The following is a 25941-nucleotide window of genomic DNA, read 5'->3' as shown; positions in this document are numbered from 1 at the left end:
TTTCCCCTATTTCTCTGTGTCTAGGAACTATAACATAGATAGATTTACAATCAATCTATGCTTAAGTTCTTAGGTACTTTTCAAGAACCACAAAGTATATTTTGGCACTCTTTCCCAAAATCATTTTGTTTTACTTATAGGCCTTTTATAGAGGTATGAAGTATTTTGGAGGTGTCTTGGTTTTTGTGGCAGCCTTAGAGGCAAGATGGGGAATGGGAATGCAAACTTGCAGTCTCTCCTTCACTTTATCTCCCTTAACTGAGGCAAGTACTCCCAAGGTAAAAGTGCTGCTTATTCTTAAGGACCTCACTGTGTCCTTGGCTTTAGCTAGGCACCACCAGGCTACCCCATACAAATACTGTGTTGGCCACTATAATGTAAACAATATTAAAGTCAAATAAAACAAAAGAAAAGTTTGTCCAGTCTTCCTAGACATTAGACAGCTTTTTGTTCAATTTATGAAACATTGACTTGCTCCAGTTTGAAAGGCAGTAATTATGCCCAGAAAAAAAACTACAATGTGGCCTGAAATTGAATTTCAACTAGGAAAAATAACAAAAAAAAAAAAATCAGGCTTGGTTAGTGTAGTTCTAGTCTAAAGATGTTTTAAGCTATCCAATGCAGATGTTTTGATCTAATCGTGAAAATATTACCTTGCAAAATAATGAAATTTGGGTGGTAAGTTTTTTTTAATGTCAACTAAACATAGGACAATATTCAAAATACAAATAGACAATTTTTGCATGAGTCAAAAATCAAATCATTAAAAAGCATGATCATACTTTAAAAAGAATTTTTATCGTTAAAATGCTAATAAAGAACATTTCACTTTATCCTAATGTTTTACAAAGATGATGATAAAGTTTAAGTGTCATTACTTTCACATATTAAGTGTTTTATAGGCATGGATATGAAAAAGAAGCAATATACAGGAAATATAAAATGAAGATTAAAATGTTATTAACTTCCTTTGCTACTTTCTTATCCTTTTAAAAGAAAGCATATAGGAATCAGTGCTTTTTTAGCAGGACTACATTATCCTAGTTAGCCTCTCCAGGCCCTCCAAATACCAAATCATTTACTACGAGGCTGGGTATCTAACAATATAAAGAACCCACTTGTGTCTGGGATAAGGACTATTACCAGACCTATGATTTTCACTAGGACAGGGAACTCTCAGGTGAGAAAATTTCCTCTACCAATGCAGGTCACATCTTCTCTGTAACTTACAGCTTTAGAGTTGCCTAGAGCACTGAGAGTCAATATGTATCAGAGGCAGGACTTGGAACCCAGGGCTTTGGGCTTTGATGTTAACTTTCTGTCCACCATGCCACGCTGTCTTTCTCTTCAAAACAGCAAATAAAATGTTTTTCTCTGCCCCCACCCCCACCCCAAATACAGCAAATGTGAATGTACTTCAGAGCTCTATCTGTCTTGGATTTTTATAACTTACCTGCATGCTTACAGAATGAACTCGCACCATGACTATGGCCTGAAATGCCTGGCTTTACATACACAGAAAATAGCCCTCTGACTTCTTGACTATATTTTGCATTGGCAGATACTTCAAAATCTGTTTTGTGAAAAATATCATGCACATGAATCCTCAAATGCATCAAGAAGTCAATCTTCAAGTTCATTTTAAGAATATGTAAAGTTGTTGGTAAAGAGAACTGCAGCCATCGTTGAATGACTATAAACTTAGCAGTAACACAGCTGCTTTCCAGTTTCTAATGGTTACCAAATTAAAAGCTTTCAAAACAAGTCTTGGCTTTAAAAAGGGTTTTAATTGCAAACATAATATTCAAGCCAAACAGAAAACTATAATCCCTTTTCTTCAGAAATGTATGACTTTGTAACCTAACTCAATAATATTATGTATATATGTGTATATATACAATAAATTGATCTGCAATTCAAATAGCTCTGACATTATATGGCTTTGACACTTCTACACAAAGAAAAATAAGTCACTTTGATGACCACATGTGCTTAAGACAGATATTATACCTATTATTTCTTAAATAATTCTAGTTATACCATTTGAATTAAATTCTGCCCTCCCCAACCCCCTTGCCCTCCAACAATCAGATGTGATTCAGTAATGTTTTAGAACATGCATATCAAGGGGAAAAAAAAAACCACAATGATTCTATGAATACATAAGAAGTGCTTTCAAAACTGACTAGACACTAGAGGCATTAAATGCTTTTTCCAGAATGAAAAGTCAGTATAAATAGTACCAAACTCTACCGGCCTGACTTACTTCACACATAACTAAAAGCAGCCTTGGGTGTTTATCTTTCATGTTTCTATGAACATTTTTATCATTCTAGACTGTAATGTTTTACTTTGGATAGTACTTAGATATTGATTAATGCATACCTTGCTTGTGACCAAAATGCTAATAAATCAGTTGTTTTGTCATCAGTATTTATTAAGTAATGTTTACAGGAACTCCAAATAATAAAATGTTATTTGGCAGCTTTTTATCCAATTCAGTCTGACATTCTGTGTTTTGTATAGATTCACCTCTGGATCACCATCATTTTATAGTAGTTCTTTACTTCAGTTCTTTATACCTCTGAGGATAGTTTCCAAGATCCATCTCTTCTCCTCTCATACTTATTGTCACTGGTTCAACTTCTGAATACTTGAAGAAACCCTTTTTTTACTTCACTACAAGTAGAAACATGGATGTCTTCCTGTTACTTCTTTAAATGCTGTTAAGAGTTAAGAGGGTGCTTGTAAACTAAACTGGTCACAGTCAATTTCTGTCACATGAAAGGGAATCACAAAAAATTTTCCTTTTTTTTTAAAACTTAGTGAAAACTTGATGATTTCAAGTGCAGCTTCATGAAGAGAACACAATAGCAATTAAATTTTTTGGCAATCAAAAAACTAATAAGAATTAAATCCTTGATCAGTGAATGATGCTATTTCCATTAAAACTGCTGTTACAAAAGCTGGTTTCTGCTATTAACAAGACCAGAAGAGTTGGCTTGAAGTAGAGTGTGACCTCTCCATGTCCCCATGTCCTGAAGAATCTGTTCCAATGGTTCAGTATATATCAGGACAGTCTGAGAAATTTCTGTCAAAGTATCTACCCGAATATAACCAGTCAGCAGTTCCAGTATGTGGGTTAACACCTTGATAAAACCACCTGTAGAAAATAAAGATCAATAAGAAAATATTAAATTAAAGGAAAAAAACTTTTCTTCAGAAACCCAGCATTAGGCAAGTCACTTTGCCTCCACTGGCTTTAGGTGGCTCATGTAGAAAATGAAGGGGGTTAGAAGGAATGACCTATGATTTCCCTTCTAGCTCTAGATTTATGATTCTATGAAGCAGAGATAACTGACTTTTCTGTAACTTACAATTCCAGTTCTTCCTCAAATGATCTTTCCATTAGATCTAAGATATCAAATAAATCCAGTGAGGTTTTTTGACATTTCTGTTTGAATGCAAAACTATTAGCAAACTAGTGATGAAAAAGATGTATGGCTATATCATATACATGTATTTGTTTAGCTAAATATAAGATAAAATAATTTATTCAGGTAAATAAAAGTTTTTTTTTAATAATATTAACTCAAGAATTTCCAAACTAAAGACAAAAAGAAAAAAATGTAAGCTAAAGTTACTTTTTTTTTTTAACCCTTACCTTCCACCTTAGAATCAATACTATGTATTGGTTCCAAGGCAGAAAATCAATAAGGGCTCAGCAAATGGGGATTAAGTGACTTGCCCAGGGTCACACAGCTAGGAAGTGTCTGAGGTCATATTTGAACCTAGGACCTGCCATCTCTAGGCCTGGCTCTCACTGAGCTACCCAGCTGCCCGCCTATAGTTACTTTTAAATTTACATCATGGATTCTAAACACAATGACAGGTACGTTGCTTCCTTAAAACCTTACCAGATTTCAGGGTGAGGGATGGGTAATTGATCTAGAAGCAGAAGATACTAGGAATCTTCAATAACAAAGGAATCAAAACATTTTAAACTAAATCAACAATCCCCCAGGGACATCTTTAAGGATTAAAACAGACCTTGCTTGCTTTAATTTCAACTGCTGAAAAAAAATTTATATTTTGTGCTCCTTTTCTTAGGGGAAGAGAATAAGCATTTAACATAAGCAAAGTGCTTTTTACAAATACTATCTCATACAAGAAGATAATACTCTAACCAACTGAGTTGTCCAATATATGCCATATACCTGAAGGCCTCTAAGGAAAGAGAGCCTATAATCTTTTAAGGCAGTTCTTTCCACTTTTGGACAAGTGTTAAGCAAAGCTTTTCCTAATAAAGTCCAATAGGCCTTTTTACAACTTCTACCAATTGTTCCACTCCCACACCTACCCCACACCTTAGTCAAACAGAACAAATCTAATTCCTCTTCCACATGACTGCCCTTCAAATACTTGCAGATAACTAACATGTCTTCTCAGAGTTCTCTCTTCCTAAAACTACAAAAATGCACAAATTCCTTCAAACCATTTTCATATGACACACTGTTGTTGTTGTTGTTGACCATTTTGGTGGTCACCCTTTTGACCCTTTCAGGCTTGGCAATGTCCTTATGCTGTGGCATTCAGCACTGGACACCACTCTCCAGACAGATGTTAGAGGGAAATAACTTTCCTGTTCCCAGAAGCTCTGTTCCTGTGTCTTTTTTGTCTATACTACACTGCTAACTCATTCTGAGCTTTCCATCCACCAAAACTCCCATATATTCTTCCTCCATCTTATATTTGTAAGGTTGATTTTTTTTTACCCGAGTTTAAAACCTTATATTTATTCTTACTGTGTTTTGTCTTATTATATCTGGCATTAACACTCTGATCATTCAAGATCTTTTGGGATCTTGTTATCTATTGTGTTAACTATCCTTCCCAGCTTTGTGTCACTTGTAAATCTGATGATCAGATATGCCATCCTTATTCAGATTACTGATAAAAATATTGAGTGGCAGAGAGCTAAGCAAAGACTCTTAGGGTAATTCCCTAAATATATCTCTTGCCACAGTGTAACTGAACCATTACCAACTATTCTTCTAATTCATCTCTTTCCACATTCTCCTCAAAAAAAAAAATACAAGGTACTTTATCAAAAGATCCAAGGAAGAAGCTATGGATTCCACTTCTTCAGATGCATTCCACTCTGGGACAGCTTACATTGGGATTAACAAGAAATCATAGTTGTTATTTTAGAGTCTTACTGCTTTTTAATTAAGAATTTAATACAGATTAGTGATGCAAACTCTTTTCTTTCTCATGCTTTTAATATTACAATTCCTAATCCAAGGAAACTTTGAAACTGAAGAAAATCACATATAAAAAATCCATGAAACATTCAAATGTTTTGAACTAAGGAGAGGTATTTAATTAGTTCTAATAGTAAAACAAATTTGACTGTATTTATATACTGTTTGCATGTTCTCTCAATCTGTTTCTGGATTAAAAAACCAAAAACCTTCAAAATGATGTTTCACTAAATCTCAAGGGTTAAGAAAGAAAAAAATAGAATTTGATGATTAAATTACTAATCTATCTGATATGAAAGGCAGCTTTCAAGCATGAATTTTAGGTTTTTAAAAGAATATTGTTCAAAAGAGATTAGTCCTAGGAACTAAGAACTGATTTCAGGACATTTTAGTCAACTGTCATGATATTTTATTGGGTCTTGAAGTGGGGAAAAATACTTAATTTATTTGAGGCAGAGACAAATATAGAAATTTTCATAAACCTTATAAAAATCTATATTTCCTTAATCACATTTCAATACCAGAAACTTAATGCAACGAACTAAAATAATTTAATTTCAGAATATGACTTTAATAATTACTAAAAAAAGTCAAACTTACACACACACACACACACACACACACAGGATCACAAAAAACCTGGAAAGAGATACAAAGTGAAGCAAGCAGAGCCAAGAGAACACTGTACACAATAACAATAATAGTGTATGATAATTAGTTGTAAATGACTTGATTATTATCAACAAAGCAAGGATCTAGGACAACCACAAGGGACTCAGAATTAAAAAGGACATCCACCACCATAGAAAGAATTGATATAAGCTGAATGCAGATTGAAACATGCCATTCTTCATTTTATTTCCTCCATAAATTTTTCTCTAGTGTAAGCAATATATGTTTTGTTTCACGACATGAGGAATATAGAAATATGTATTATATGATAACATATGCACCTATATCACATTACCTATCCTCTTGGGGAGATGGAAGGGAGGAAGATAATATATATAGAATGCAAAATGTCAGAAAATGATTATTAAAAATCCTATAGACATATAATCTGGAAAAAATATAAAGATTTTAACATATACATGTATCCTAAATATATTTTATGCATATATTATTGTATATAGGTATGTGTGTCTAAAGAGAGAGACACACACACAAATATATACAAACACATATACACATAGAGAGCATATAGCAAGTTTGGTTGTATATAGTATATACTGATTGAAATGACTGAGGAAACAAAAAGTTTTCCAAATATGGAAGGAGACAGATTTTTATGCATTAAAAGAAAACAATTAACAGGACATAAACCAGAATATAAGATTAGGTTATCTGATTTCTAACTGGAGGAAAGATTAGGAATTTTCCAAGATGGAGGGAACACTGAACAGGTGAAGTTCCCGTAAATCAGAAAAAAAAGGTATCCCACTATTCTCCAAGTGTATGAATTCAATCAAAGGAACAAGAAAACAGTAACTGATTGACCAGCAGAGGGTCAGTTTTCAGATAAGATGAATGGGTTGCTTGAGATGTATAACTGGGGGAAAACCTTACATCCCCTCTGCATACCTTCTTTTCCCATTTCAACTTTCTTTTCTTTTATTTTCCTTCCCTCATTAGATTGTAAGATCCTTGAAGGCAGGGACTGTTTTTTTTTTTTTTTCTATCTGAATCTCCAGCATTTATTATAGTCTTTGGCACTTAATAAGCCCTTGGTATATGCTTATTGACTATTGATATTTGGGGCCATACCCAAAAATGGATATCTCATTTTTCATATCTAGGCCATTCCTCTTTCTGTCAGGCAGGTTGCTCATCAACTTTCTGGAATCTTGGCTAGTCTTTGCAGTGACCAGAAGTCTTAATATCTTTAGTGTCATTTATCTTTACAATGTTGCTATTATATAAAGGGTTCTCCTGGTTTTGTTCATTTTACTCTTTATCTGTTCACATATATACAGTTGTATTTTTCCTTTTTCTTTAATACTTTAATTTCTTTGTAATGTCAGCTCTCAAGGTACTTTCTTCAATATCACAGGCTTTCAAAATTCCTCCATGCCTTTTTCATCCTCAGCATCTCTTGTTTATGTCTTTCCACAAACATGCTACTCTATATACCGGAGGTCTCTGATTTTTTTAATATCACATATGTAGTCATATAGTACTTGGGATTTTCACCTGATATCTCTTGCAAGAGGGCAGCTAGGTAGCACAGTAGACAGAGTAGGGACTGGAATATGAGTTCAAATCCAGATTCAGATATTAATGAGTCATATGTCCTTGGGCAAGTCACTGAAATCTTGTTTGCCTCAGTTTCCTCATCTCTAAAATGAGGATAATAATAGCACCTCCTCTCAGGGTTGTTCCAAGGATCAATTGAAATAATATTTGTAAAATGCTTCGCATAGTGCCTGGCACAGAGAAGGTGCTATATAAATGCTAGCTGCTATTATTATTGTTATCATTATCATCATTGCTATATAACTAATCTACTACCATTTCTGATCATATATCTCCTGAATGCTAATGCTATTTCATGTTGCTTCTGGTACAAAACCCCTTCCCTGTTAATAAGATAAAATCTACTGAAGCCTACTACAGAGCTATCTATTTTCCTTGAAGTCACTAGCAATTCTTTGGAGGATGAAGTGTTCCATAATTCAGAGTCACACAGAATAAATAGGTGAACATTGCTGTTAAGTAGATGGAAAAAAGTTGGAGTTACTGAAATTTCTGTGTAATTCCTTCCAAGTTCCTGCCCCCTCTTTCTCTCTTGGTCATGCACACTTTTCAGGTTTGATGTCTGTCCCCTCTATATCACAATATAGATAATAGGCATTTTCTACTTGATTTCACCCATGTGGACTATAAAGCTAATCTATCTGGAATATTATACATCTCACAAGTAGAACAATGCCATGTACAACAGGAGAATTTCTTGGGCTTTTGAGCATCCCTCTCTGGGCTTAGTGCTAGAATTGGCAAACATTTTTGGTACACATACTTCTTTATTGTATTTCTCCTGAAAATGAATGGATCAAAAAATTAAACCCATTGCTGAAGTTAGCAAGCAAATTTGTACAAGCATAACAAATAATTGGATGACATCTTGTTTGAAGAGAGATTCTGTTTTAGCTTTAGTTCTGCCAAATCAAATTTTTTTTAGACAACAAATAAAAAAAACCCCAGTGGAATCTTATATTTTCTGAATCTTAAAAGCATATAATTAAAAATATAATTTCTGAAAGCTTGCCTCTGCCTGTCTCAAATTTTCTTCAAGAATTCTTTTCATTCATATGAAGATCATCTTTAGAAACGTGTATAGTAGAAACACTACTAGACAGAGCTGGTGTACCTGGGCTCAAATCCTAGTTTTGTCACTTATAACCTGAATGACCTTATATAAATCATAATTTTTCTGTGCCCCAATTGATTAATTTGTAAAATAAGGGGGCTGGACTTCATTCTAATGTCATTAAAGTTCCAAATTTATGATCCTTTGAAGTCTCCTCCCCTGCTTTTTAGGGGGAGAGAATTACCATTTTTACAAATAATGTGGCACGTGTCCCTCTTTCAGATTCCTTGTCATATCAAACTATGAAAAAATTATTTTATGGAGCTAGAAAAATAATAACGAAATTCATCAGGAAGAATAAAAGGTCAAGAATATCAAGGGAATCAATAAAAAAATGCAAAGGAAGGTAATCTAGCAGGACCAGACTGTACTATAAAGCAAAAATCATCAAAATAATTTGGTACTGATTAAGAAATAAAGTTGGTGGATCAATGGAATAGATTAGATAAACAAATAGAGTAGTAAATGATCACAGTAATCTAGTGTCTGATAAACCCAAAGATTCACACTCTGGGGATAAGGATTCACTATTTGACAAAAACTGCTAGAAAACTGTAAAGGAGTTTTGATAGAAGCTCTAGGTCTAGACAAATGTCTTAAACTATATTCCAAAATACAGTCAAAATGGGTACATGATTTATACATAAAGGATTATAAAGGGGAGCATGGAATAGCTTATCTGTCAGATCTAAGGAAAAAGGAAGAATTTATGACCCAACAGGAGACAAAGAGAATTATGAGATGTAAAACAGATAATTTTTGTTAATATCAAATTTAAAAGGTTTTGCACAAATAAAAAGAATGCAGCAGAGATAAAAAGAAAAGTCAGAAACTTGGGGGGGGTGGAATTTACAGCAAGTTTCTCCAATAAAGGCCTCATTTCTCAAATATATAATGAGTTTAATTTATAAGAATATAAGTCATTATCCAATTGATAAATGGTCAAAGAATAGGAGCAAGTAGTTTTCAGAAGAAGAAATCAAAGCTAACTATAGTTACATAATATTGCTCTAAAGCTCTATTGATTAGTGAAATGAAAACTAAAACAACTCTGAGGAACCACTTCACATCTATCAGATGGGCTAAAGAAGAGAAAAGGAAATGACAAATGTTGTAGGGAAGATGGAAAAATTGGAACACGAATGTACTGTTGGCAGCATTGTAAACTGATCTAAAAATTTTGGAGAGCAATTTAAACTATGGCCAAAGGACTATAAAATTATGCATACCTTTTGACCCAGCATTGTAGATGTAGCACTACTACATCTGTACTTCAAAGAGGTTTTTTTTTTTTTTAATGGAAACTAAATGTACAAAAATATTTACAGCACCTCTTTTTGTGGTACAAGGAACTGGAAATTGAAAGGATGATCTTCAATTGGGTAATGACTAGAAAAGTTGTGGTATATTACTGTGATGAAATGTGGTATATTATTATGCTATAAGAAATGATGAACAGGATGATTTCAGAAAAACCTGGTAAAACTTCTATGAGCTGATGCAAATTAAAGTGAGCAAAACCAGGAGAACCTTGTATGCAGTAAAAGTAATATTTTACAATGATCAAGTGTGAAAGACTTAGCTATTCTGATCAATACAATGATCTAAGACAATCATAAAGGATTTATGATTAAAAAATGCTATTCAAATCCAGAGAAAGAACTGATGGAATCTGAATGAAGATCAAAGCAATTTCTTTCTTTTTTTTCTTAAACTTTTTCTTTTTTGTCTGTGTTTTCTTTCACAACGTGGCTGATAAGGAAATACGTTCACATGACTGCTCATGTATAATCAGTCATATCTGACCCCATTTGGGGTTTTCTTGCAAAGATACTGGAGTGGTTTGCCATTTCCTTCTCCAGCTTCATACATGCATAATCTATATTAAATTGCATGTCTTCTCAAGGTGGAGAAGAGGGAAAGGAGGGATGAAGTAAATTTGGAATTCAAAATTTTAAAAACAAATGTTAAAGTTGTTTTCACATGTAACTGGAACAAACATATTAAAAATATTTTTTAAGTCAATCCTTAAATGCCCTCCTAAATTATGAAGACCTCCTCCTTATATGGTTTGGCCCAAGCTGTTTTTCTTGCCTTTGTTTTATTTAATGTTATTTCCATTTCTACTTTCACACACAATAAAAATAGTGGTTCCATTGTCAAAGATAAGGAATATAGTCTGCTACAGATTTTTGACATCTCTTCCATTCATCAACCACTCATTATCCTATTTTCATCTTTAAATGCTTTTAGTTCGATCTGTTTTAACTGGGTCTTGTGCCAAACTTTCTTGAAGCTTTATTCCTCTTTTATTTCTCCTTGTTTTGGGACAAGGAGAAATAAAAGAGGAAAAAACTTACATAATTTTACACACTTTTACTTCTTTTATAAGATTTTACAAGTAAATTTATATTCCACACCTCTGTTTCCATGTTTCTTGCTTGACTGGCTAAGGTAATGTGGCAGCTAGGTGGTACAGTAGATCTAAGTTCAAATGTGGTCTCAGACATTTACTAGCTATGTGGCCCTGGACAAAATCTCTTAACTTCTGTGCCTCAATTTCCTCAACTGTAAAATGAAAAGGATAATAACACCAACCTCTAAGAGGTTGTTGAGAGAATCAAATGAGAGAATATTTGTAAAGCATTTGGCACAATGCATGGAACATAATAGGTGTTGAATAAATGCTTTTTCTACTCTTCTTCTGTTAGCTTCCTCATTCTGGTGATTGTTTTTGCTTCAATGTCATAAGAAATTATGAAAATTTGTGATGAAAATTTTCCTTTATCCATTTCCCACTTTTTACATTAATAGCTTGTTTGAATAGGTAACAATAACAATAAAAGTGAATTAAGGTTTGCAAAGCATTTTATAAACCTAATCTCATTTTCTCCTCACAACAATACTGAGAAGTAGGTACTATTATTATCCTTATTTTACAAATAAGGAAATGGAAACACAGATAGGTCAAGTGACTTGCCCAGGGTCATACAACTAGTTAAATGTCTGAAGCTGAATTTGAACTCAGGAATCCCTAACCTTAAGTCCATACTTGTATATACTTCTCCATCTAGATGTCTCTAAGTTAGGTTTGGGGCTATTTAAATTTCAGTTAAAAATTGTCATAATTGTATGCCATATTATCTTGTCATTTTTATCTTTAATTCTCTTTCAATAATATTGTAACAAGCTTATGAGCTAATTGTACACAGACAACTGGTTCGAAACAACTCCCACATAAGTAAACAATTATTTCCTGTCTGTTGAGATATATTCAATTTCATTTTTTGTAACTGTGAAATTGTTCAATGCTTAATTACTTCCTAACTCTTCTTGGCAATCATATTCATAATATAAATCTTCTGTGTAGTCTATAAGCTACTGGCATCAATTGTTACTCAAATATGAACCAAAGTATTTTTCAACATCTCTCCTTACATTGTAGCCATTGAGCATTAAGGGAAATGACTTAATGTGAATACTCTTATTGAGTTTTTTTGTAAAGTCTCTGTATCTCATCATTCAATGCAATAAACATTGGTGTATAATTAACAATTATCTTCATGTTACTCATTTTGCTTTGTGCTTATCATGAGTACTACAAGGAAAAATGACCATTCATCACATAAAATTAATTTTCTTGTTTTTTTAGGATATACAAAGAAACTAATTCAACCAACTCCTTTATGTGCTTTTCCAAAGAAAATCAGGAGCCATTCTTCCATTTAAACTGCATCTTTCTTATATCTTCTGGTTTTATTAATGGTAAGAATGTATATACTGATATGATTCAATTCTTCTAATGTGCTGGCTCACTGGCATCAGACAAGAAGCTCCCATTTAGGGTACCAACAGCACATCAGTCTAAAAATCAAAAACCTTTTTAGAATTGCTATGGCCATCAAAACTGTATTTCACTCTATGACTACCCACAAGCTCTGAAAATGATTTATTCTTTGCACTAAGCACCCTTTTTTCATCACTATAGAAGCAGAAGGAGATTGGCACAGGACAGTCATTTTCTCCTTTTGCTTTCATAGGTTGCTAAGACCAAAGAATTCATAATCATCATCTAATTGCTAAACTATTAGTGATAAGTTTCTCATGCTTCTGATTAATTTTTTTGTAGTTAGTAAGTTATAATGAGATTTGGATCAGACAAAGCACATGCCACCAACTGGGTTTGTTGACACTATCCTTTTAAAAACTTACCTTGTGTTCCATTCTTCCTCATCTTTGTCACGATCCTTCCGGGATTGTCTTTGCTTTTCTTCTAGTCTTTCTTTCTCCTGACTGGCTAAATCTAGGATAAATAAGTGCCTCTTTAGAAATAAATCTTAATGGAAGGAATTTCTAAATGAAATATATATAGCAATAAAAATCATAAATGAGCAGATATAATGGAAAAAGGATTGACTCCAACATTCTTTTTTGAAAAGTCTAAGCTATAAAAAAGCTTAACTTGGAAAACTCCAAACCTCCAAGTTAAATTCCATTTTGGTTGAAAAATTATGGACAGTGTTTATATTTTCATGACAAGAAAACTAAAAAGTACTACCAAAAAGTATGAAAGACAAAAAAAAATAAGCTTCAATAACAAACCATTGTTCTTGATTCTCCATCTTTTTCTAAAACTAAATTAATAGCTTTAGCATCTGTGCCTTATTAAACTTCATGTTCCTAGAATGAATGAAAGAGCTGAATACAAAGGTTTGCAGATCACAAGAAAAAACAATGGGAGAATAATTTCATAGATAAACAAACCCAACAATAAAGACTAATTTAGGGGAGTCGTTATGCTCCAACACAGCTTGCTTTAAGTTTGAGCAGACTCCATCCTTTAAAAGTGATTGGTTCACCTCTGCCTTATACTTTCTTGAAGGTTTAATTCAAAGGCCACCTTTAGAAGAAGGCCTTTCCCAGAACACTCAGCTGCTGATACCTTCCTCCTTCAGATTACCTTTCAACTGCTCTCTTGTACATACATACCTAGTTACATACATATCCTTTCTTCCATTAGAATGTAAGTTCATACAGGGTAGGGGAGGGACTGTATTTTTTGTTCTTATTTATATTTCCAGCCCTCAGAACATAGTAAATGCTTAATAACTGCTTGCTGAGTGACAGTGGCATTTGTTTGCTTTTTTTTTTTATTACAGGAAATTAAATCTATTTTTCAACATTGTACAACAATCCTTAGAGAAGCTCTGGCTTATCTCAACTAGGTAGGGAACTACTGGTTTAAAGTTCTCTGTCTGAAGTGCCTGCATGATTTTACTATGAACAAGAATATAAGAAAGAGCTAAAAACAAAAGAGGTTTTAATCATCCAACAACAAAAAACATACCCATGTCACCATTCTCCATGCTTCTGATATCCGGACGAAGGCGGCAATCTGTAGGAGGTAAAATCTTTTCCATACCCTTTTCTAATTCATTGAGGGTCACAGTAAATCTGGTAAAATTATACATCTGGAGAAAACACACATGAAAAAAGTTACTACTATAAATTCTATTTATTTTTGCATACCAGGAATTAATTTTTAAGCTGAGATCATTATGGCTAAATCTCTCCAATACCCCAACCCCTACCAAGCAAAAGAACAAAAAACCTTTCCCTGATTCAGCTTGAAATATGAGATAGTGACAGCTAGGTCACTCAGTGGATAGAGAGTCAGGCCAGGAGACAGAAAGTCCTGAGTTCAAATCTGACCTCTGGTTTGTTTGTTTTTTTCCTAGCTATGTGACACCTTAGAAAGTCACTTAACCCTAATTGCCTATCCCTTACCACTCTTGGAACCGATACTTGGTGACAATTCTAAGACAGAAGGAAAGGGTTTTTGCACACACACACACACACACACACACACTCCATTATTCAGTGTAATAAATTTGACTTGATTTGTATAAACTAATCTGACAAAATTAATATATACCTTCAGTATAAGCTCTTTTTTTCAAAACTATTTTCTTAAAGATTTATTTCAGGAACATACATTTAATACTGTTCCTGGTATAATTTTAAAATTAATTGCTAATAATCTAGCTTAACTAATAATGTCTATTCTTTCCTAATAATGCAGTTAACTGATTAGTAAACACTTTAAATTTTTATGAAGGACTCTTGTGGGGGAGGAGAACCTGAAAATATGTATAAAGTTGTAGTCCCACATAAAATAAGATGGTTCATCTTTCTATTTCCTGGGATCAATACTGGTTATTGCATTCCACTGCTTATACTAGTCTCCTGGTTCTGCTGCTGTATTGTATCAATTCTTGTTCTTCTCAATTCCTCATACTCATTACTGACTACTGGTTCAATAATATTCTCGTTCTATTCATTCACCACAATTTGTTCTGCCTTTCTCCAATCAATGGGCACCTACTTTGGTATACTTATATTATATTTGTATACTACCACAAAAGTGCTACTATGAAGATCCCATTAAATAGGGAACCATCTTTTTTTTCTTATTTATTCTTGGGCTATATGCCCATGGGGGATTACTGGGTTGAAAGATAAGAAAAGTTTACAAATTTTAATAATTTAACACAATAAAATCAATTCATAATTCTAATAATATAATAGTTTGTCTGTCTTCCCATAGCCTCTCCAACATCATTTATGTATTTTCTCATCTTTGCAACATTGACCACTGATATCACTAATGTTAGTACTTTTTATTTTTCAAATTGTTTGATCATATCCTTTGATCAGTTATCTATTGGGAAGTGAATCTTGTCATAAGGCAGCAATAGTGAACCTTATAGAGACTGAATGCCTGAACTGCAACCCTCATACTGCATGTGAACCCTACCCCCCCCCCACCTTACCCCAGATAGGGGAGGGAGGAAGCGCTGCCTTTGGACTGTGTTGTGCAGAGGGGCGGGACATGTGAGAAATGTCCTCAGGCAGGAATGGAGAGGGAGAGGGTAGCAGCCACCTCCAGCACGCATGCCATGGGCTCGTCAACACGGGCCTAAATCAATTCTTTATATATGTTGGATATCATGATCTTTATCAGTGATATCTGATGTAGAAATTGAATTAGAGTCAGCCTGACTAAAATTCTCTATTCATTCTGTCATGCTGCCTCTTATCTTTTAATGATTATTCTTTTAAAATAAGGTTTGGCAAATGGTTATGCTAAACCATTTTCATTTCTATTTCTCTTTCATTGTTTCCTTTGAGATTTTGGACCCATTATTCTTCAAATGTGATATTATTATTTTGTCTAGTTCTTTAAAGCAACTTTGGTAAAAAATCAAATTTACAAAAATAATTGAAGTATTATTATTATTATTTTTATTATATTGGTCCTGCCTATCAATAATGAATAATTTTTCAATTCTTTTGTTTTCTTCTTTCAGTAAAGAGTGATGTACAGGGTCATTACTCAAGTCCTTAGTGTCCTTGGTAGTTGAATTCTCAAATGTTTTGTGTATTGTGCAGTTATTTTAAAGGAGCTTTATAATTTCCTCATGTTTTGTGTGTGTGTGTGTGTTTAAATACAACATAGAAATGCTTATGATTGTTGTGGATTTACTGCGCATAGTAATACTTTGTTGAAGCTATTGTTTCCATTAGTTTTTCCCTTAATTATATGAAATCATCTAAATGAACACCTCAGTCATCTGCAAAGAGAAACTGCTTCATCTCCTCTTTATTGATGTTTATGCATTTAATATTTCTCGCATATTACTATTATTTATAAAATAATGAATATTTATAGAATACTGTTTAAATAAGAATAAAGAGGGTAAACAAAACTTCTTGCTTTTAAAGGGCATGTTTTAACATTTCTCCATTGCAAATAATGCTAGTTCTTGGTTTCAGATATATGCTTTGAAAAAAAATCCTTCCCTTCAGTCTTAGAATCAATACTAAGTACTGATTCCAAGGCAGAAGAGTAGTAAGGACTAGGCAATGAAGGTGAAGTGAGTTGCCCAGGGTCACTCAGCTAGGAGGTGTCTGAGGTCATATTTGAACTCAGGTCCTCCCAATTCTAGGCCTGGCTCTCTATCCATTGAGACACATAGCTGCCTCTCATATATTAAATTATATTAAAGAAGGGTCCTTCTGTGCACCCATATATTTGGGTTTTTTTTAAATGAGTATTTTGTTGAATGTTTCTTCTGCATTTATTAATACAATCATGTGGAGATTATTTTGTTGGCTTTGTTTAAAGCTATAATTTTGGTGGTCAGTATTAATAGGAAACCATAAATCTTTTCATCTTGGGTTCAGTCACTAAAAGGATCCAGCTTAATATTCAAGTCCACAAAAAATGATTATGCAACTACTTTGTGCAAGGCACTGGGATTACAAAGGCAAAAATGAAGAAGATTATGTTTTGTTGTTGAAAATGTCAACTCAGAAAAATTAATCTTTAGAACAGGGCTTCTTAATGTTTTTTGGTGTCACAGATTTGTTAGCCTAGCATAGTCTCCTCAGAATGTTTGCTGCCTACATTCACAATTCAAAGAAATATTAAATTTCAGTGATTAGTAAAATTTAAAATATAATTTTCCCCCCTATAATTCAGGTTCCCTGAATCCATGGATTCTAGGTTAAAAATCCTTGTTTTAGAAGAAAGTAAAATTTTTAGAGTCTCTTGACATTCATTTTAGAAGCTCTCAACATATATATATATATATATATATGCCTTATCTTAGGCTGAAATTGCCAGTCCCAATTATTATTATACATACATACATATGTGTGTGTGTGTATATATAATTGTTTTTCTAAGACAATACGACTAACTGCTTTCCTATCTTTCTAGCCTACCTGTCAGGGGACAAACCTCATTCTTCCTACATTGTCGGATCTACCCAGGCTCCAGACTCTATCCTCTAGACCCGTGTTGGTGAACCTATGGCATGCATGCAAGAGGGGGCTGCTCCCCTCCCCCTCTCCCTCTCCACATGTGTCTGGGACATTTCTCACATCGTCTGCCCCTCTACCCAACTGCCCAATGGAAACACTTCCTCCCTCCCCTGTCTAGGTAAGGGGGCACTTCACATGTGGCGTGAGGGCTGCCCATTTGGGCACTCAGTCTCTAAAAGGTTTTCCATCACTGGCCTAGATCCTCTTACTAAAAGATGTCTTGAGCTATTACATATCCTTGCATGACTAACATAGGGATTATTTGCTCAGAAATATCCTTATAAACCAAGTGTTATTATTCTGCTATATGTTTACCTCAGAGGAATTTGGAGGCCTTGTGTTTATCCTCCAGAGGAGCTCACTGCCAGGTATGACTTGCACTGTATCTTGGCTATCAGGAACATTATCAGTCACATCACGCTCAAATGTTTTAGGCTCATCCTCCTGAAATAGGTAAAATTATGCATTTATAACCTGAAATTTGTTCATTTATCCAACAAATATTTATTAAGCACCCAATGTGTGTAGAATGCTATACTGGGCTCAGGCACTAAGGCACAAAATTTACATAGATGAGACATGGTCCCTCTTCCCCTTAAGATTTACAGTCTGGGAAGGGGAGTCATACCTAGATAATTTAAATAATATATCTTAAATGGATTAGAGATGTATGAAATAAAGTGGCAAATTTTGAGAGACAGGTTGTTATTGATAAGGGGAACAAGAGAAGACTTCATTGAGGAAGTATAAAAGACTTTAATGGAGGTTAAAAAATTAATGAGTAAAAAAGAGGGCAGGCCATTCCATACACAGGAAATAGTAGGAGCAAAAGCAAGACACCTGTTGAGTGTCATGCCTGAAAAATTTGGTTTAGATGGAATGGTGAGGGTGGAGAGGTAGGGCAATGTCAGATTGTAAAGACTTTTTGGGAAGTCACTGAAAATTTCTGAAAGGAGAAAGGAAGATAATGTGGAAATCTGAAAGATGGAATAGAGGCAGAGAGAGCAGTTAAGTTAGGCAATTAAGAAGTCCCTGTAATAGACCAGGTAAGTGGTATCACAGGTTTAAAAGAAGGTAGCAGCAATAGTAGGAATAGTAATAAAGATATGAAAAATGTTGTGGAGGTAGAATTTTTAAAAAAAATATTTATTACCAATTACATGTTATAACAAATTTCCATACAAGTTTTCCTAAATTATATGATCAAACTTATCTCCCTCCCTTCCCTTCCTTTTCCCCTCCTAGTGGGGGCAGACAATTCAATCTGGGTTATAGATGTATTGTCATGTAGAAAATATTTCCATATTTTTCATTTTTGTAAGTGAGTAATCTTATAAAACTGAAACCCCAAACATAAACCCAAATAAACAATTGAAAAATTATATGCTTTCATCTGCATTCTGACTCCAACAGTTCTTTCTCTGGAGATGGAAAGCATTCTTTGTCATAAACCCTTCAGAACTGTCCTGGATCACTGTATCATTGAGAGTAACTAAGACTATCACAGTTGATCATTCCACAATATTGCTATTACTATATACAATGTTTACCTGGTTCTGCTTATTTCACTGCAACAGTTCATGTAAGTCTTTACAGCTCCTTCTGAAATTATTCTTTTCATCATTCCTTATAACACAATAGTATTCCATCACCATCATATACTACAATTTGTTCAGCCATTCCCCAACTGATGGACATCCATTTAATTTCCAATTCTTTGCCACCAGGAAAAGAACAGCTATAAATACTTTTGTTCAAGTAGGTATTTTCCCCTGTTTTTAATCTTTCTGGGATACAGACCTAGTAGCGGTATTACTGGATCAAAGGGTATGCATTGTTTTATAGCCCTTTGGGAATAATTTCAATAATTGCCCTCCCAAATGGCTGGATCAGTACACAGCTTTTGGATGTAGAATTGACAGAATTTGATAAATGGCTAAATGTGAAAGGTGATGGGGAAGGAAAAGTCAGACAACACCAAAGTTCTTTTGAACATGATTGGCACTTCATAAACTCTAATTATGAGTCCCATGCAGTCATCTGTGAAATGGAACTCTGATGAAAGATCAATAATGTCTAGGAATTCTGAAAATAAGTGGCACATTCATGATCTCTTCCTATATTCTCCAATAACTTAGTCAAAGACCCTGGGCAAGTCACTTAATCTCACTTGGATAGGCCTTACACTTCTGTCTTAGAGTTGTTAATAGGACAGAAAGTAAGGGCTTAAAAAAGAAAGGGTTAAACATGAAGAAAGACATCGATCAACAGACTTAACCTTTGAAGACCACCTTTCCTTTAAAAAGAAATATGAGTTTTTTATGTAAATGAGCATTAATTAATGGCAAAAGTGACTGCTATAGCCCATATACATTATAGTGTAAAAAAAAATGACCAAGTATGGAAGGTATTAAGTGTATGTTAAATCAATAATGAACATTTCTAGTATATTCCCATTTATGTAATAGAAATAGGTGCTATTTCTTTTCAAGTTTTAGCTTTATTTTAGACTACAGAATGAGCTGGAGTACAGTCCAAAAGTACGGTACTGTACAGCATTAGGAAAAAAGACTTTCCTAATATTGGATTATCTAGAACTGAAAACTGAAAGGAAGAAAAAAGATATGGGCCTATGAATTATAAACATTAACTCATTATCAGGGTAAAAAAAATTTCATAGAATTTAAATGTCTTTGTGAGAAATATGCCAGAACGTAGACCTTGCAAGGAGAAATACTTTTCGATGTGATCTGTTTTCTTGTCTCTGGGGTGGGAAATCACAAGATATTAGAAAGATGTGAACTCAAATTACATCCAGCTCAGAGTTTTCAGTTTCCAGAAACCAGCTAGGCTATTTCATTATGACAGAAAAACAATAACTATTTCCACTCATTTCCCATTTTTTATCTGGAGACACAAAGGTACACTGTGATCTTCTTATAGGTTAGTTGAAAGTAAGGATGATTTGCTAGATGTCAGTAATCATGAGCTCATTTATATATATTACTCTGAAGACCTTTATCCACCTATTTTTGTTCTAGATATGCTACAAAAATTTAAAGGGACATTTATTCCAAGTATTAGAAACCTTACCGATTTTGATTTTCTCTGGTGGTCACCTCTCCTTTCATGCTTTTTGTAGGACTCATAGGAAACAGCATCTATGCCCCATAAACATTCCGTCCACTTGCCATATATCATAAAGAGCTTCTTTTTGCTGTAGTCAAAAAGAACTTTATTTTCTTTTCTGCATAGTTAAAATAAATTACAAACTATTCATTTAAATTAACAGGATTTTAATTTCAATAGTAGCTTTGGCTTCCTCTTTTGGCATTTTTTTCCTACAATATATCTGTGCTGCCTCTAGGCACAAAAATAAAGATTAGTTTAGGTCATTTATTCATATCACTATGGACAGAATATTCATGCTCTTGTTCACTCTCTTAAGTAAATTAAGATTTTTTTGGAAGGTAGAAAAGAGTATGAGGGTGTAAAAATGGAAAAACTGAATGGCAATGCTACAAGGGGCAAGCAGAAGTGAGGAAAGTGATTTTCATTAAAAGGACCATGTTACAAAAAGTAAAAAGGTAACTAAACAATGAAAACCTAAAAAGTCAATCATGAAAAAAGATAGCTCTCCTTTAAGGAGAAAAAGGAATGTTTGGGAATAGGTACGCAGTAAACCAAATTCACATTTCTGCTTTTAAATTGGTAACAGGATTCCACTAAAGGAATATATGTAAGAGAATTACACAAGTCGCATATTACCACTAGGATCACTGATAAAGACCATATCATCACAGAAAAAAAATTTTCCTAGGGTTCTAAATATCTATCGATATACCAAAAGCAAAAACAATGAAAACCACCTTTATTAAATGGTTTTCCTATCTTTTCTAACTTGAAAATAGGTTCTACACAAATCCAAATCTAATAAAAATAGAAGCAATTCAAGGATTTTAATTAAGTTAGAGGAAACAGTAAAGATTTGTTTGTTTGTTTGAATTCTACTGGTAAATTATTTAAGCATTTTCTGATGTCCAGTCATAAGAGAAGCAACGTGGAATAGTTATCAGAAAGCCAGCCTCAAAATAAGAATGAGGTACCTGGATTCAGGTCCTTTCCTAGACACATACTAAGTGTATGACTCTTGGGCAAGTCATTTAAACTTTCAGTGGTCCCATGAGAACTCTAATTGTCTAAGACTCTAGATAGCAGAGTAGTTATTGATCTGATTGGTAGAGTTTCCTTACTAAGAGTTCCTTTACTTTGATGAAATCATAAGTCTAGATTAAAAAATTGTTTGAAACCCAATTTTCAAAAATTCAAATCCTATTGAAAATAATTTACATAGCTTTGTTCAAATTAAAGCTATAAACTACTTTGAACTAACAATGATTTGCACCTACCTTTTGTCTTGAATGTATCCTTCTATTTTATGAAGTTCTTTCCCAAACAGCCCACATGGTTTAAAGTTAAGTATACACTTATCTCCAGTTCTAGAAAAGAAATCATATCCTTCACTGCATTATAAACATTTTCCCATTACATTTCAAAGATTACATGGAATTTATCTGGGAAGCAAATGTAAGTATTTGATATTTAGGGCTAGCTCAAAAAGAATCCTTTTACCAATCTTTGTTGCTATCATCTGATGACCTTTAGGGAATACCCTGAAGATACTCTTGCCTTCCTTAGTTACATAGGCACAGGCTTCCTCTTCTCCTCATCCTCACCCATTATTTTTGAATACTGAATATTCACATTAATGACCCACACACCCAGGCCTCTCAATTCCTTAAACACAAATCCTATAATACCTAGTAAAATTCAATTCAACTAACATTTACTAAGTGTCCAGTTAAGACAAAGAAAAAAGAGAAACAGTCCCAGCCCCCAAGGAGCTTACACTCTAACTGGGGGAGATATGTACAACTAAGATAAATTGAAGTGATACAAGATAACTTCAAGGAAAGGTGCTAATAACTAGAGGAGAAAATTAAGTGGGTGGTAGAAAGTTACATGAAATAAGACTAGAACAATACCAGCCTGTAAACCTATAGGATGAGAATTGTTTTATCCTACAGGCAAAAGGGAAATCACTGATGATTTTTACATAAGGGTTGCTAGTCAGATGTACTTTTGGAAATGTGTTTAATTTGGCAGGCATATATAGAACCTTTGTGTTAGTTCAAGTTTTCATTTCTTCTCACTTAGAGTATTATAATAGCCTCCTAATTGCCCTCCATTTCAAATATGTTCAAGTTCAAGAGAAAGATTAAGACTCAGGATATAAGCACACACACTCACTATACATAAACATATATATGTATATTATACGTGTATATATATTAGCATTGAATATGTTTTCTATATAAACATATATATGTATATTTTGTGTATTGTGTATGTATGTGTGTGTACACACTCAATGAATGAGGACAAATTTTATTTGCTATGGTACATTATCTTAAAATGTCAAAACTCTTTCCCAATAAGAACAAAACTCAAAACAGAACGAATTAGGAGGCATTCAAAGAACCCCAAATCACTCTCATCTATGTTTCTATATATACACATATATGTACATATATATAATATAAAATCAAATGAGAATATATTAGTAGGACTTTATAAATCTTAAAGCGCTATGTAAATTTAAGTTATTTTTGTTTCTAGATCCTGGAGGTATTTGCACAGAGATGCTATTGAACCCATGGGAACTGATGAAAACACCAAGGGGAAAAAGTTCAACAAATTAAAAAAATATGGACAGAGCCTTGAGGCTACCCATAGTAATGGGGAAAAAAATATGTAGATAGCCCCAAGTATAAGGGAAGAGGAAGGGGTGGAGAAGCATAGCATAATGTAAGTTTGGTACTAAAGCAATAAACCACCTGAGAAAAGAGGAAGAATTACAGTAGATGGAAACCACAAATAAAGAGGCTGCTAAGTGGTGTCAGCAAATGGCCAGTTTGGATGTGGGATGGAGTACTATGCTACTCCTCCTACTGGCCAAATGCTTGTAGGGACAAGAAGCATGAATAATGAATATTCAGTACGAGGAAAGGTAAAAACACTATAATAACTTTTGGAGAGATCAGACTTTCTGTTACTTAGAGAAGACGAAAAGAGTACAAAGTGAAGTGAATTAAGAGGAAAAGGGACTTTGTTAACAACAAAGCAAGAATTTTAGAGGACATAATGGAACAAGAAGAGTATATGGCCTATGCAACAGGATTGAGATGTATATGGGTAAAAGTACAGAGAGAGAAAAGAAGAGGATTTTTACCTGAGCTGAGCTCACTCTGAAGCACAAAGATAAGGTGATTAAGAACTGGAAATGTAATTGCTATGGGATAGGAAATGACCAACTGTATTGGGGTGGTCTATCCTATGATGACTAAATACAAGATTAATTCCTGGCCATCATTCCAGGACAGTCAAGATTTCTTATCATGATTAGGTCCCTGTAGGATGCACTGAACTCATCCTGTGCTATCATCTCAGAGTTCATCCCCTAAATGTGTAAGAGCATGAAGCACACTCAAGAGATACCCAAGACCTAGCACAAGTGCTCAGCTCCCAATTTCAATTCTCAGAACAAAGTCTCCTTCCTCCCAACCTCCACCCTCCCCTCCTATCAGTCCCAGGGCCTTAGGGAAACTGAGACTTGAGATCATTCAGCAACCCTTTAGAACAAGTACTCTGCTGTCCCAAGTGCTGAGAGATTTAGTCTTAAAATGTATTAGAATTCTATTCATAACTGGCACTCTGCAGCCCTAGATATCTAGAGGCTGAGGCCTTGGATGGCAGAGTCCATCTTTAAGGAGTACTTTAGGCATCTTAGTATGATGCCTATATATAGTAGGCACTTACTAAATATTTATTTAGTGATTTGATGGATCTAGGTCTGGGGCTTGAGATGGACATAAGGTTCCTTGAGAGCTAGACATAAGCTCTTTGATGGCATGGATTTTATTTTGGTTATGCCTTTGAATCCCTAGTTCCTATAATAGTGTCTTGCACATAGAAGATGCTTAATAAATGTATGTTGTTAACTGAATTCCCATTCATTTCCACTATTCACACAGGATGGTTACAGCCGGTACCTTATGATCGCTTAAAGCTATTCTTTCTCTTAATTCTGAAATTCTACTGTCAGCTCTCTCCCTTCAAACTTTTCCAAACCTTCACTCCTCCTGAAACTGCCTTTCAGTCTCCAGTTACTTAATTTCTTACTTTATCAATTTTATTATGATTTCACTTCCCTGTATTCAACCCTATGATTAGCCATTTTAAAGATATATTTTCTTCCACCATTTTTCCCCTACTTTACAAAGCTGATAACCCTTCCACATATGCTTTTGATCCTATTTTTTCCACCTCCTCTAAAGGCTTGCTTCCTTCTCCTCTGTCTAAATATATTTGTGGGAGTTTCCTATCATAAAGGGGCCTTCTTTTGATCCTGCTAACCTCTTCACATTACCATCCTATTACTCTTCTCACTTCCACTCTTCACGACTAAACTTAAAGGAAAAAAGTCTACCTTGGCTGCCTCTACTTTCTAACCAATCAATAATACTTAAATATAATTTGGCTTTTTCCCCTAATACTGTACCGAAATAGCCCTCTCCAAGGTTACTAATTGCCTTCTAATGACCAAACCCAAAGATTCCTTCTCAATTCTCAGGCTCTTTGAATTTCTTGTAGCTCCCTCCTTCTTCATGCCCTTCTCCTCCTCCACCCATGGCTTTCGTAATAATGATATCTTCTGGTTTTCTTTTGCCTCACTGACTGCTTCTTTATAGTTATATGGTTCTTTTCCCCCTTACCCACTAACTGAAGATATATCCTAGGCCTTCAGTTCTTGTTCGTTCTCTCTCTCTCTCTATGTGTGTGTGTGTATGTATGTATATATATAAATATATATATACACCCATATTTATATATGTAAAATACATATATTTATACAGAGTATATTATTCTGTTCCTTTGTCTCTCCCTCTCTACTCAGCCCCCTCTCTCTTCTCACTCTATGCAAGCAATCTCATCCACTGGTAGGGCCCTAATTGTTACTTCTCTTCTATATAAAAGACTTCCAAAATCTTTTTTACTAACCCTGACCTTACCTCTGAGACTCTAGTCCCACATTTCTAACCGAACTCATCACAGAATCAAACTGCTAATGGACCTCAAACGGCATCTAATCAAACTTGTAAACAGATCAGGTTCTTCAGAGGTCTTAGTTTAGTGGGGTTTTTTTTACAACTACTCCCACTTTGGCCCACCAAGTCTTTTTTTTACTCTCTCTTATCTGTACTTCCAAATGAGACATCTGGTAAACTGCATAGGAAGGTCACAAAATAATTTCCCCTCCAAAACCTAACCCTCTAAAACCATAAATGCTAATGGAATTGG

The 25941-nt window shown here is 34.2% G+C and overlaps 1 protein-coding gene across 1 annotated transcript in view; it reads right to left on the bottom strand.

Annotated features, from left to right (window-relative positions):
• Window positions 1-1767: 1767 nt before the first annotated feature.
• OSBPL2 (oxysterol binding protein like 2) overlaps window positions 1768-25941 on the bottom strand; it is a 104112-nt gene continuing 79938 nt past the window's right edge. The window contains exons 10-15 of the mRNA XM_044663874.1: window positions 21930-22019; window positions 20614-20737; window positions 17836-17964; window positions 13979-14102; window positions 12844-12934; window positions 1768-3163 (exon numbers count right to left, since the gene is read on the bottom strand). Of these exons, the coding sequence (XP_044519809.1) occupies window positions 3061-3163; window positions 12844-12934; window positions 13979-14102; window positions 17836-17964; window positions 20614-20737; window positions 21930-22019 (661 nt within the window). The 3' untranslated portion in view covers window positions 1768-3060. The remainder of the gene's footprint in view (window positions 3164-12843; window positions 12935-13978; window positions 14103-17835; window positions 17965-20613; window positions 20738-21929; window positions 22020-25941) is intronic.

Source organism: Gracilinanus agilis, chromosome 2 (assembly GCF_016433145.1).
Source record: "Gracilinanus agilis isolate LMUSP501 chromosome 2, AgileGrace, whole genome shotgun sequence".
NCBI lineage: Eukaryota > Metazoa > Chordata > Mammalia > Didelphimorphia > Didelphidae > Gracilinanus > Gracilinanus agilis.
The sequence above is the reverse complement of the archived record's forward strand: the minus strand, read 5'-3'. Positions and strand labels throughout refer to the sequence as shown.